This window comes from Rhinopithecus roxellana, chromosome 14, assembly GCF_007565055.1.
Source record: "Rhinopithecus roxellana isolate Shanxi Qingling chromosome 14, ASM756505v1, whole genome shotgun sequence".
Classification (NCBI taxonomy): Eukaryota; Metazoa; Chordata; class Mammalia; order Primates; family Cercopithecidae; genus Rhinopithecus; species Rhinopithecus roxellana.
Genome location: NC_044562.1, coordinates 75,193,131 through 75,207,808, shown reverse-complemented (window position 1 = coordinate 75,207,808; position 14,678 = coordinate 75,193,131). Strand labels below are relative to the sequence as shown.

General features: G+C 40.3%; 1 protein-coding gene across 5 annotated transcripts in view; it reads left to right on the top strand.

Moving 5' to 3' along the window:
* The window catches only part of RAPGEF4 (Rap guanine nucleotide exchange factor 4), a 315,123-nt gene that overhangs the window by 251,833 nt on the left and 48,612 nt on the right, over positions 1-14,678 (top strand). For all 5 annotated transcript variants that reach the window (XM_030916805.1, XM_030916804.1, XM_030916806.1 and 2 more), the window contains 3 exons: positions 1,581-1,696; positions 7,259-7,347; positions 12,161-12,239. In XM_030916805.1, the coding sequence (XP_030772665.1) occupies positions 1,581-1,696; positions 7,259-7,347; positions 12,161-12,239 (284 nt within the window). The remainder of the gene's footprint in view (positions 1-1,580; positions 1,697-7,258; positions 7,348-12,160; positions 12,240-14,678) is intronic.

The following is a 14,678-nucleotide window of genomic DNA, read 5'->3' as shown; positions in this document are numbered from 1 at the left end:
GCCCATGGGAGGGATGACCCAGCTTCGGCTGGTAGAGGCCTGATCATGGACTTTTAGGGATGGTGACGATGTCCCACTACCCCTGGCTTCTCAGGTGGCCTGTGATCCTTCCCACCCTAGCTTGAGTTCACTTGGGAGGCTGTTCTTTCTCGGGTCACACTGCCCTCTTTCTTTCACTGCTGACCCACAGAGCAGAGTCCCTTCTATCCCTCTTGCAGCCTTAGCATCTCTAGCCCCTCCTCAAGTCCTAAATGTAGCTTTTGTGCTTTAGGGTGTATTCCCATTACTTAATGATGATTTACAATGTCATGCTCCTGTCCTTGTGTCTGGACGTCGATCCCTACATGGTCTTAAGCATTTGCCTTTGGTGGCAAAATTTCTAACAACTAAGTTTCTTTTAGGAATGCACAGTCTTAATGCAAAAAAAAAAAAAAAAAAAAAAAAAACAACAACAACAACAAAAACAAACAAAAAAAGGCTAAAATGTATACCCTTGAATGATATATTAAAAAAATACCAGATGGAATTTGAGTTGGTTCTTATCTGATCTCTTTTTAAATGGGGGCAAATGTTGAGGAAAAGCATGTTAAAATTTTTAAACTAACTATTTACAATGATATTGAAATTTAAAGGTAAGCTGTACTAACTCCTTCAAGTTTACACACAAGGAGTTTACATTCAGCCAAAACATTCTTCGAAAGAATCAGATTAGGACCATTATCATTGATGTAATTTAATCAATGGTAAATCACTTAAAATAACCAAAAAGAGTTTTTAACACATTTCAAATGGATTTTTCTTTTTTTTTTTTTTTTTTTTTTTGAGACGGAGTCTCGCTCTGTAGCCCAGGCTGGAGTGCAGTGGCCGGATCTCAGCTCACTGTCAAGCTCTGCCTCCCGGGTTCACGCCATCTCCTGCCTCAGCCTCCCGAGTAGCTGGGACTACAGGCGCCCGCCAGGTCGCCCGGCTAGTTTTTTGTATTTTTAGTAGAGACGGGGTTTCACCATGTTAGCCAGGATGGTCTTGATCTCCTGACCTTGTGATCCGCCCGTCTCGGCCTCCCAAAGTGCTGGGATTACAGGCTTGAGCCACCGCGCCCGGCCTTGGATTTTTCTTAAAAAAAAAAAAAAAAAAAAAAGAAAAAGAAAAGAAAACAAAATAGTCTTTTGATTAGAGAGAAGAGGTGCCCCACTCCTAAGGAAACTAAACACGCTTAGAAGAAAAAGAACTTTGCTGAAGCTGCTTGCTATTTACCACATATTTTTATAACTAATAAATGCCTTTGCTTCCCACCTGCCTGCTCTGCTTCCTTCTCCCAAAGGGTTCTCAGAGCATAACCACACTATGCTTTATTCTGCTGTTTTTCTGAAGCTGGGGTAAAAGCAGTCTTAAAAACACATGCCTCAAACCTCATCTGGTCCTCTCTCTGACCGTTCCAGCCCTTGACTTTGAAAATGACTTAATTTGTAGACGCAACAATTAGCATGACAAGCACCAAATGAGTTTCTGAAGCATTTGAAATTTTTTTCATTGTCTGAGTAAGCGGCAGCATCTGTATGTGGTGTAATTTGTATTTGCAGGACGTGGAGGCGAATACAGTCAGACTTAAAGAACATGACCAAGATGTCTTGGTGCTGGAGAAGGTCCCAGCAGGGAACAGAGCTTCTAATCAAGGAAACTCACAGCCTCAGCAAAAGTATGTTTGCATCCAACACTGTAATTGCCAGACTATGATTAACCTTTTCACATGGTATCATCATTTCTACAATAGCATGTTCTCCTTTTTTGTGGAAGATGGCAGTGTATGTGACTTTTTTCCTCTCTATTGACTAATCACACATCTTGTGGAGTATAATGTATCCATTTCTGGCACAGCATTGAGCCGGGTGCTGCCTACAGTAATTCGGGAGAGAATATTCCTTTACTCTAAAAACCACTCTTTGTATACAGTGTTCAACTGTAATAGCTGTGGAACAGAAGGCGTGTGAGAGAACAATGGGAATAGCAATGCCAGGCAGCTCAAAGGATACGAAGGCCCCTGGGTGATGAGAACTTTTGGTATTTGAATTTCGTATGCAGGATTTCGCATGAAGTGTTTTCCTCTTGTTACCAGAATGAGCGTCTTTGATGGAAACCCAGACTTCAAATATAAAACAGTCTATTGATTGCAGCCCAGAAGCATCCATTTGGCCTCATTCATACTTATTCCTGCTAATGTCAAAAGGCCATTAGCTTCACATTTCTCAGATGTCCTGTTTAACTTGAGTCTTTTTCAGTATATCGATGTTCAGTTCCAGCTTTTGCTGCAACTTACTACATAAGACTGCATCAAATGTACCAACAATTGAGTGGTAAGACAGAGAATAGAAAATGTGGCTCCAAGAAATTACAGAAAATTACAGAATCTAGTTTTTAAAATGGAGATTAATTTTCAATCTTAGTGTAATAAAAACACCAATTCTGTAGCTAAAGAAATGTTACCCAATAATATGTTGAAGGAGAATGCATCTCAAGTAATTTTCCTTTGTTTGCCAAATAAGTGAGGTGTTTCCCTTATCAAGACATTCACCATAAATGATTAATTTTTATTGTTTAGACTAAAAGTCTAAGGCCCAGACATTTTCATTTGATTGAATCAACATATTTGCAAAGAGGGCAGGAAAAAAGATAATATTATTAAATAGCCATAGTATATTTTGCAGATTTTATAGAATTCTTATATTACAACACCTTTTAAAAGATGGAGACATTTAGGCTCAGAGCCACAAGTTACTTGCCCAAGGTTTCAAAGCTTATAATGGCAGAGCTTGAATTCAAGTCCAGCTTGACCAATTTTCACACGCCTATCCCCCTTCCACCTGCCAGCTTACTATAGCAAAATATAGTAGATAAGACTACATACTCAACACTGCTTAGTAAATATTGCAAACCACTCCATATCGAAATCGAAGGAACTGACATCAAAAGGACTATGGAAAAAACTTACCTTTCACTTACAAAACTAAAAATTACCATAGAAATTTCGTTATTACTTATTGTTTACTACTATCTGTTCTTGAAATTGTTCTTGCCCAAATGTTTTTAACAGTTGTCTTTCCAGTCCACTAAGGAGGATGAGAATGAAAACATTTTTTTTTTTATGTGAAGGTTGGGACTGCTTCTAGTGATTTTCTTTGGTTCCCTTAAATAACTAGTGTTTTATCTGCATTTTAAACTAATGCTTCAGATGTCCCAGGAAAATTATGCTTACTGAAAAGGCAAGCCTTGAGAATTCTTCTTAACCTAGAAACATCTGATCAAGAGGTTCCCTGGGGGTCCCCTTGCTTCACTTCTTCATGTCATCGGGGAATGATCAAAAGCATTTGCTTGTTACAATGTCTTTCATTCAGGGTGTTCTCCAAATATAGGTTTCTTATGAAACCAAACTAAAAGGGATGGAAAAGGAGAGACCATATGTTTTATTATTTTAGGCTTGATCTGATTTTCTGTTATACCTCCTTATTTGTGTCCTGTATTCCAATCCAAATTTCTTCCACAATTCAAAAACTTATGCATGTTCACAATGAGCCATTTAAGAAATATCAATGAGTACAAATTAATGCACCACACAAAACTTCCCTGAAGAATGAAAAGCTGCTCTCTCAAGGGGTCATTTTCCATGTCGAGTTTTCCCAAATGAGACCAGAATTGAAGGGGAAAGGGCATGTAAATAAATTTGGGGCTGATATTCTGGACTTCAAAAATGTGGCATCAACAATGTCTATGGATGGACTTAAAATTTAGGAAGCTGTAGGGCCTCTCTTCAGAAACTATCCTTTTTGAGCTCAAAGAGGGTCACCGTGTTGGTGCTGCTAATAATGTTATTTTTCTGGTTCATTTTTCCCTGAGAAATCCAGAATAGTTTCTGTGTACATTTTTAACTTTCAAAACCTCCTGATTCTACCTGAGCATCTCAACTCTGAGTGTGATATTTAAAATGTCAGCAATAAGACAGTGTTTCCCACGAAGGATAAATTCCACGGAGCCCTCAGTCGTTTACTGTTTCGGATGTCTTTCTGCTCTGTGGTTATGCAGGTTTAGTAAGAAAGAATTTGAAATGCATATTCCTGTTTTAGTGACTGTGTTGCTTTTATCTTAGACTGTTTTCTCATTGCTCAGCTCCATCCTGTGTGCAGGAAGACAGTCTCTTTCAGGTCCCCTTCTCCACACCCTTCTCTATTCTAGGAACAGATTGTAGTGTCCTCATTTGCAGAAAAATATTTTATGTCAGAGGTTTAAAACCTCATAGCTTATATAATGTAACCAATTGGAGTTTGCTTTTAACTTGAACTAGAGTCGCTCTTTCATGAAATAAACTGAAAAGAGTCATGCTGTGTGGCCTTTAAGTGGTCCTGACCTCATTTTCAATGGAGGCCAAGCAGTAGGTGCCTGGCAGTGGACAGTGGGAAACAAAGCCAGTCACGTGATGTTTCAGCCAAACCCAGAACCCCAAGAGCCCAGAGGGCTGTGTCTGGCCAGAAGCTCCTGGCCCCTCTGTCTTGGAGTCCCCCACCCTAAGGGAATGTCAGCATCTAAAAGCCTTCTGTGGAGCTCTGAAGAGAAGCTGGGGTAAGGTGGCCATGGCAACTGTACCACGAGAGGAAGTCTCTGGTAGCAAAAGAAAGATCCTGGGGGTCTGCGATTGGCCAGGTGGGCAGAGCTTAGAGAGGCCACTTTCTCTCTAGAGAGGTGATCAGGCATCTGACTTGCCTCTCAGATCTCTATTACTTTTGACCAGCCATAATGTCCTAGCTAAAGGATGTCCAAACAAAGAATACCAGAATGTGAAGCCAACTTTCTAGTAGAATTAGTTTTGACAAGGGGACACATTTTACAAACTGATGTATGAGTCACACAGCTAGCTATAGAGCTTGCAACTTTCCAGCAGCCGCTGCCCGGTGCCACGCGAAGTAACAGACTGGTTTTCCCCTCATTTGGTTTTCATGTTTTGGAATGTATATATACTCCTATTGAAATACAACTTGTTTTCAGAAACAAACTGAACAAGCCCTCTTTAGAGGAAGGTTGTTAATTACATGGAGAATTTCCCATTCTGAAAAAGCTCCAGGTAGCTAGACCTGGTCTCCATCTGGAGCATCTTGCTGTAGAAGCAGAAAAGTGCCACGAAGCTCGTGCTTGTTCTCTGAAGCCAGACACACCTGGCTCATGTCAGAGGTCTCCCATTTACTAACTCTGTGACCTGAGGCTTCATGCCTCCCCCTCCTGAGCCGTCTCTCTATCTGCAGAATGAAGATAATATTTAACTAGCAGGAGTAAACAGGACGCCCTTATTCAGTGCACACCTAGCTGTCTAGGGTATAGTAAACATTCGACAGATGTTGCTCTTTCCAACCCAGTTTCCTGATTAATGTGTCCGATGCTACTCTTTTTCCAGCTCATGTGGTGAGTGCTATCAAAGAATCATATATTTCAGGAATTAGTGGATGAATTGAGCAATATTCTCTATTTCAATATTGAAAGTCATTTATAAATATGCCCTCTTCTTTCCTCAAATATTCGTTGCCCACAAGAGGAAAAGCCATTGTCTTCTACCTTATCTATTCTGAGAAAGGGGTCAGACTTTTGAGATGAAAGTAGACTATCTTTTTTTCTCTCTATTCCCCTTCTCTCCTCCTCTAGGCTCCAAAGCCAAGTTTCCTCAAAGATTTAACTGTTGAGCTTCCTTTTGGTCTTGTGCGCGCACTCACAACAGTTTTAGCTAACAGCTGCCTTCCAGATAGACTGCACTGGCCACCTCATTCAATACCAGGGGTGCTTCCCTCACCGTTTTCACATGCACATATGTTAAAATGTCTGCTCATCACTCCCTCAGGCCGTGGGTTAAGATCCTGAGATTTAATAATATGTTAGAGTTACTCTTGGGATCTCAACACACCTCAAAGGTCTCAAACAGGCAAGGAAACCAGAGCTGAATTCTGTCACTGCTTTCTGAACATTAGACAATTTTATTTTCATTGTTGTTTTTACTTGCCTGTTTTGTGTGTGTGTGTGTGTGTGTGTGTGTGTTTTGAGACGGAGTCTCACTCTCTCGCCCAGGCTGGAGTGCAGTGGCGCGATCTCCGCTCACTGCAACCTCCACCGCCCTGGTTCAAGCAATTCTCCTGCCTCAGCCTCCAAACTAGCTGGGACTATGGGTGCGTGCCACCATGCCTGGCTAATTTTCTGTATTTTAGTAGAGACAGGGTTTCACCGTGTTGCCCAGGCTGGTCGCGAACTTCTGAGCTCAGGCAATCCACCTGCTTTGGCCTCCCAAAGTGCTGGGATGACAGGCGTGAGCCACTGTGCCCAGCCCCTACTTGCCTGTTATTTTTAAGTGAAATTCCAAGCAGAAAAGCAAAGCCTGAGTTTTGGAAGACAAGCACCCAGATCATCTGAATGTATTTTGTCTACAACTCCCACTTAGTAGTGTTTTGTCACTGTCTTGAGTATGATTTTGAAACAGTTCACATGCAACTTAAAAAATAAATCCTCCTGTGTTAATTGAAGAACACCATGGAAAGATCTTCTGAAATAATGTCTTATAACCCCCAGTAATTTATATCTGGCATTGAAATAAATTATAAGGATTTTCTACTGCTGATTTATTTCCCATTCATGATGCTACTGGGGTTTGTTTGTTTGCTCATCGGTGTTATGGAGTTTTGTTTGCTTTCTCTCATTTTATTATTAGCTGAATTTCCAAAGCACATACCAGTGTACAGTTGGGAAAGACAGAGCATTCCAGAAATAGGCAGGGGAATCCAGTGTGGGACAGAAGTTTTGCTACGAGTAACCCATATATGGATAACCTAGCTTACTCTCACTTCCCCTCACCAGCTCACCCTGCCTGACCTGAACTGCCCTGGGTTTTACATGTTCCTTTTTATTCTCCTTTGGAAAAAGACTGAAGTTTCTCAGTTCCCAGCCTACTAAAGCTGCTCTTCAAGAAGTTTACCTTATTTCCATGTAGGGAAAAAACAACACTGTTTGTAGTAACGACTTCACTTTGTGGATTTGTTTGTTTGTTGGTTTGTTTGTTTGTTTGTTTGTTTTGTCTTCTTGTATGACTTTGACAAGGTGCATGGTCTCTCTTACCATGAAAAGTATATGGTTCCCTGGGATCTCAAATTAAAAAAAAAAAAAAATTAGATAAGTAAAAAGTTTTTTTAATGATTTGCTCACTTATGAAAAACTAATGGCATTTTTGTTTCTTATCCAGGTATACTGTGATGTCAGGAACACCTGAAAAAATTTTAGAGCATTTTCTAGAAACGATACGCCTTGAGGCAACTTTAAATGAAGCAACAGGTATACACATAGAACAGTTTGCATGTCCATTTAATCCATGCATAGCATTGTTTAAAAGTCCTGAATTCATTTGCAGTGTGTATAGCAAAAGCAGTTTTGGAAGGGGATTCTGTGTATTGATATTTGAAAAGCACCTCTGTGTGACCTGACAGGGAACAGTCCTTCTGACTGTCCTCTTCCCTCCCCAATCCTGACTGTTTTCTAGAAATGACTCAGCCTCATTTCTACATACCATGCCTCGTCTTCTCTAGGCTTCTCTCTCTTAAGTTATTCAAATCCAACCTTTATAGGCATCTATTAGGTTTATCATTTACATCCTACCTATTCCCATGAAGGATTTGAAGCTGCCTACATAAAAGGCACAGCCTTGTTCCAGTTGGGAGTACGATGCTTCTCTCTGCAGTTGCTCTAGAATGTTACTAAATGCCACCATTTGTTTGCTAGGGCTTTGCTAACAAATTACCACCAACTGGGTAGCTCAAGCAACAAAATTGTATTGTCTTACAGTTCTGGAGGCTAGAAGTCCCAGCTGAAAGTGATAGTCGAGTTGGTTCCTTTTGAAGGCTGTGAAGGAGAATCTGTTCCATGCCTCTCTCCTAGCCTCCCGTGGTTTGCAGGCTATCTTTGACATCTGTTGGCTTGTAGATGCATCATCCAGATCTCTGTCCTCATGTTCACACAGCATTCTCCCCGTGACTCTTCACGTAACCTTCCCTCTGTGCATGTCTGTCTCTGCGTCCAAGGTTACCCCTTTTTATAAGGATACCAGTCATATTGGATTAAGGCCCACATTAAGGACCTCACCTTAACTTGACCACACCTGCAAAGACACTGTTTCCAAAGACGATTATATTCTGAGATACTGGAGGTTAGTTCTTCAACATATCTTTTTGGGGGGATACAATTCAACACATAACATCTACTTACAGTGAGTCAGTCTTGTTACCTAAGACACAGATATTCTAGGGTGAATAAAGCAAATCTCACCAGTGAACTAAGTGTTCAGAGTTATAAAATTGTGTTCCACTTTGGTTACCATCTTGTATATGACTTTGAAACAGCCAACACGCAATGTGTTTTTTTTTAATCCTATGCTACTGCCTCTCAGAATAATGTCATGGGTTAGTATTTTAAGCACATTGAGCTCCATAGAAGAGCATTTCTCACTAAAAGAAGTTCAGTGATTTATCTCAAAAACTTAGTTCAAAATCCATTTCCATAATTGACCTTTGCTATGTACTAAAGTTGAAGATATCATGATTATTATTATTATTATATACCTCCTAAAGGTATTTTACCACTGAATTCTTATTGTATCTTCTCATTCCAGTTTCTCATTTTATGCATAGATTACCTGAGGTTTTTTACGTAGCAAATTAATTAGGGTATAGTAGATATAATCATCAGGATCACTGGCTCCAGGCCAGTTATTCTCAGCTCAGTATTTGTTGAGTATCTCGTTGGGTAGACACTAAGCTAGATGCTTTGGACTAGGCAATGTGAATAAGGAATCATCCTCCTGCCTTCAGGAAGCTTATAATCTGTTAGAAGACATAAAGGAATTTGCACATAACTTGAATATAAGGCAGAATGTGGTTAGTGCTTCAGGGACACTGACTGGGTGAGGGATCTAGAAAAGTATCATGGAAAATATACAGTGGCCCTGAAGGAGGCTAGTAACCAGTAACTAGAGATGGGGACAGAGCCATCCATACTAAGGGACAATATTAGCACTGACCTAGAAATAGACAAGGAAGAGTGAGTGGTCTGATTTTTGCTGGAATATTGTATACATAAGTTGAAAAAGGAAGGAAAGGTTTAAGAATCGGGGTATAGATCTTAGAGAGTCTTAAATGTAAAGCCGGCTGGGTGCAGTGGCTCGCACCTGTAATCCCAGCACTTTGGGGGCCAAGGCGGGAGGATCACTGGAGCCCAGGAGTTTGAGGCTACAGTGAGCTATGCTCATGCCACTGCACTCTAGCTTGGGCAACAACAACAGAAAGGTAGAGCCAAGCATTGGGAAGTGGTTGAAGATGTCTGAGCAAGAAGAATGTGATAAGAGCTTTACTGGAGAAAAGTTACTCCATAGTTAGTATAGAGAAACTGTTGAAGAACCAATTACGTGAGGATAGCTTCCAAGAGCCATATGTAACGTCAAATAAACCAAATTTCCAGGACCATGGGTCAGGAAAAAATGCAGCTGATTTTTTTCCCTCTGATTAACTGTTTGCCCAGTATGTGTGATTGCATAATGCAAGAATCAGCATCTTACCTAAAGTAAGTATTGAGTCAAAAAAAAAAAAAAAAAAAAGATTCTGGTACATTAGAGACTATGGCATCTAAGGAACGAGCCATAAGATCTTTACCACCCATGAAGGGCAAGTATAGCCTCCCTTTCAAGTCACCTCTAAAAGAGATGGAGACTGGATTATTGCTGCTGCTGCTGCTTCTTTTGTTTAGTTTTGTTGTTTTTAATTACTGTTCCTTGCAGAGCAGGGCTAACCCATGGGCAGTATGCCCAGAGTAGCCTGATTATTCCTTCTTCATCAAAAAAATTAAAGCCTGGAAATCAGTGTATTCTAAGGCTGACGTGTGGGATGTGATTCTTGACCCTTCCATTTTTGATGGTAGAGACTAGACTAGCATCATAATTTAATATTGAACTTCATTTCCTGCAGTTTTTCCTGATATTTTTTTTCTTACAAGTAATGTTTATGCCTTGGAGATAAAGAACAAATCAGTATCTTTCTCATAAATCAAAAATACAAATCCCCCCCCCCCCCACTGTTCTGGACACTAAACAATCCTAGGGTAGGTCGACAACATTTGTCCATATACTGGAGTGGGAGACCTTTGGCATTTATGGATTTACAGTACAGTGAGAAAGGTCAGAGTTACCATGAAACTTGTTTACATCATAAAAATGCACACTGCTGAATTTGACATTACACTCTTTTAATTTACCAAAAATCTATTTTCTACCTGAGACCTGTTAGTTCTTGTATTTTTACTTTTAAAACCAGCATTAGTCATGGAGTGACTTGGTAAATCATCTTCTAGTAGGAAATCATATTTTAAATTAGTTCTTAAGGAAATTTTAACTCTATAAATTAGATTTCCAGTGTTACTGTTTTTGATGAACTTACATCGGCAGAGTTTGAATCAGTGACTAAATGTTTAACCATTATTCTCATTTAAATATAAGTGACGAGTGTAATCCCAAGCTGTCATCTACTCAGTGTCACCAGTCACCTTCAGTCTTATTATACTGAGAAGCAGAGAAGGTGCCAGACAGAAGAGTTGCTACATATGAGGAGAGAGCCGGAAAGCCACACTGAAATGTGAGCTGAGTAGTTGGCCATGTTAACTGATTCCCTCCCCAACCTTGGAGCACCCAAGTCAAGTCTCTGCTTTAGCAAACTTTAAACTACCAGATAGCACAGCCTCCTGGGTGCATATAAGTGAGTATTACCTCATCCGTTCTCAGGAATATATCGAACATATCAAGATGGTGCTAGATGTTAAGCTCAGGCAAGCCAAAGTCCTTTGGTACATTCAAAAAAATAGTTTCATGCAGCTTCTGTCTCCTCTGGCACCTTCTCTGCTTCTTCTCTGGCTCAGTATAATGGGACTGAAAACCTGGTGACATTGAGTTGTGACACTTGGTATTACACTCATCAGTTATATTTAAATGAGTATGTATAATGGTTAAACCTTTAGTCACTGACTCAGACTTCACCAGTAAAAGTTCATTAAAAACATGGATGACATTTGGCATTCTAATTTATAGCATTAAAATGTACGTATTTCTCACCATTTTCCATTTAAGATGAGCGTCACAATCTCAGGCAGTGTATTTCATGTTTTCCCTGGAAATGTCATGGCATCTTGGGTTCCAAGTTCTGATGGGCGTAGTCCTGAGGTTTTTAGATTTGCCTTCATGAGCTTTCCCATCTGGCTAGCCAGGGCGTGTTGTCTGCAATGAAGAACCAGCGTCAAATTCAATGACGAAGTAAATGAAGCTTATTTTGGGGACTTGCCTTACTTCCCTTGCCAACCCCCTGCTTCCTTACTTACAAAATAGTTTCACATATAGGACAGTCACCATTTGAATCCACCACCTTCTGTTTTGTTAGCCTTTGTTTTGCTCTAGTTGCTGCTCACAGCCTTAATCTTGTTTTCTTTTCTTTTCTTTCTTCCTTCCTTCCTTCCTTCCTTCCTTCCTTCCTTCCTTCCTTCCTTCCTTCCTTCCTTCCTTCCTTCCTTCCTTCCTTCCTTCCTTCCTTCCTTCCTTCCTTCTTTCTTTCTTTCTTTTCTGCTTCTTTATCCCCTCACCAATCATCTGCTGTTACTACCTCCTGATTCTATAATTCTATTGCCCTCCCACCCTTCATTGCTCCTTTTGGAAATAGGAGGTGAAAAAGAGATAAAGGAGAAAGGATTTTGAAAAAACAAATATGGTATAGACAAAGAAACGACCATGTCTTCATTCTGCGTGTATGGTACTGCCCACATGTGACCCTTTAAATATACAGATTTTAAAATGTTTGGTGGCTAAGGTACCTAGAGCCATTTGTACAAGGCTGTCTCTTTTTAAAATATTATACTTTTTGCCCATTGTCATGAGAAACTGATTTTGATCTCAATCTCTGTCAACACCATTATTTATATGATGTGTTTCTATGTAAAGTAAACTCATACCCTAAACCAATGTATTGGAACCAGTGACCAAGAACAAGTGAGTAGATACTCTTGCTTTCCTAAAGATTTCCACAAGAACCTAATTTCCTTTTTTGTTTTTTCCCCGTTCCAGATTCTGTTTTAAATGACTTTATTATGATGCACTGTGTTTTTATGCCAAATACCCAGCTTTGCCCAGCCCTGGTGGCCCAATATCCTTTTATTGTGATTGTAAGTTCCTAGTCCCTCAAAGACAACCCCACCTGTCGAAGGCCATTCTCTCATCTCATCTTCTGAAGGTAAGTCACGGCCCAGGCAGAGTTGTACATTCCACCCTCATCACACTGAAATGTGTTTTCCCACATTTCCCACGGTTTTCCCCTGTACAGACTCTAGCTCTGCCCGGCAGAGGTCTGCTGTGCCATGTTTAAGGATTTCCTCCTTGTTACCTGTATTGGGCCATTCTTTCATTGCTATAACGAAATACCTGAGGCTGGGTAATTTATAAGAAAAGAGGTTTAATTGACTGGCAGTTCTGCAGGTTGCCTAGGAAGCATCGTGCCAGCCTCTGTTTCTGGGGAGGCCTTGGGAAACTTATAATTGTGGCCAAAGGTCAAGGGGGAGCAGGAGTCAGCTGGGGGAGGTGGCAAACACTTTTAAACGACCAGATCTCATGAGAATTCACTATCTTAAGGACAGCACCAAGACATGAGGGATCCACCCCTATAACCCAAACACCTCCCACCAGGCCCACCTCCAACACTGAGGATTACATTTCAACATGAGATGAGATTTGGACGGGGACAAACATCCAAACTGTATCATTATCTGTGCAGAGAAGTGTGAACCAGCTTACCACAGGAAGGTGATGCTGGCAAAAAAAATATCCATGCCTGGGAGGCAGGCTAGAGAGGGTTATGGAGAAGAACCTGGGAGTATTAGCAGGAACAGTTCGCTAACATCAGAGACAGACTGTTGCCTGGCATGATGGACGGTGGTTGGCTTGTGTTCCTCCTCTGAGCTATGGTATTAAATTGTTAACATGCTGAGATAAATACAAGTTATCACTGTAGGATAACTTTCTTTTCCCATTCATCCTAGTCCATCCTCTCCTCTAGATACCAAAATTTCTTTCTTTGTTACTACTTTTTATTATCATCTTATTGACTTAAAGACCCAAAATTTGAAATCCAGTGACAATTCCTCTCTATAGCTTGAAGGCCAAGTTTGTTTGGGACAGCTTTTCAACAGTGTTTGGAATGGCCCAGTTGATGCTGGTATGTAGCACAGAGCAAACATTCTCAGAAAATGGGAGTGGAATAAAAGAAGTGGGTATTATTAATGAGCTTCACACTCAATTTTGGGAGCATGTGAAAGTATATTCTAAGATTTTGTTTTATTTTTAGAACAACAAAAATTTAAACCCCAAATCACTTTGGCCGTTTTGATCAGTTATGTTTATTCTTTTTTTTTTTTTTTTTTTTTTTTTTTTTTAGCAATTCAGTGAATGTTGGCATGTTTTCCTCATTCAAGATTATAATTACCCTACCTGATTCTCATTTTCTTGTTCACTCATAATTCTCTTTGAAGTAAACAATGTATGAGGACAGGAGATTTGAGTTGAAGGTGCAACTCAGAGGGAGCTGCAAGAGGGAGATTTGTGTGTTTATTTGCCTGGAAACTGTCTTACCGAGTAATGATGGCTTAATGAGACTTACTTATATTATATATTTTTTCTGGCACATACTCAATTTTTCTCAAGTAAAATGAACACATTCAGGATCTCTGTGCTCTTTTAACTCCATACGCACTAATCATTATAGACCTTTGAGATTTGCTGGAAGGAAAAATAAAATCCACCATTGAGTTTAGACTTGCTTTTTTTTAACAGTTAGAAGGTCGATAAGCCTAAGGCAAACAAAACTCAAGGACAAGTCAGGGAGTTCAGTGGCCAAGGCGCAGCATCTTTACAACTCTAAGCCCCAAACACTGCGCTTGTCTTTTTTTTCAGATTCTAACTTCTTCATTTATTAGCTTGTTCCCCTTCAAGAGTTGATTGAGAGCATTCAAATCACTAACTTCTCTTTTTAAAACAGTGCTCTGGAGAGAAGGTCTGTTCCTGCCCAGGTGGGGAGGAGTGGGGAAAAATGATACCGGCAGGGAGGGAGAGGGGAAGGCAAGAAAGCAAACAGGCGTGGAAGAGTTGTGACATCAAATCCGACTTCTTTCTTCTGTAGATGGGGGAATCCAGGATGACTGGGTGTAATCTGTATTATCTAGGTCCCTTAGACCACCTCCCTCATATCTGGCCCTGTGGGAACTTAGATTCTCTTCACTGTTCTATTTTGAATCAGCTCTGTTTGTGTCAGGTGCATGCTAAGAGCATTGACCAATATTATACCACTTTATCCTGACAGGATTTTATTGGGTTAGTATTAGCTTTGTGTTACAAATGAGGGTCCTGAAGTTACCCCCAGCCCCCATAAAAAACAAAAAAAGGAGTGGCTTGCCCAGGGCAAGTAGCTGAGTCCTCCAGATAATTCCAAACCTGGAGTTTGCCTTTTTTTTCCTCTCTGTCTTCACAACTTATTTATTTCAAAGCTTGTTTAAATTTTAATGATTCTGTAACCTTTAATTAGAGTTTAAGAACA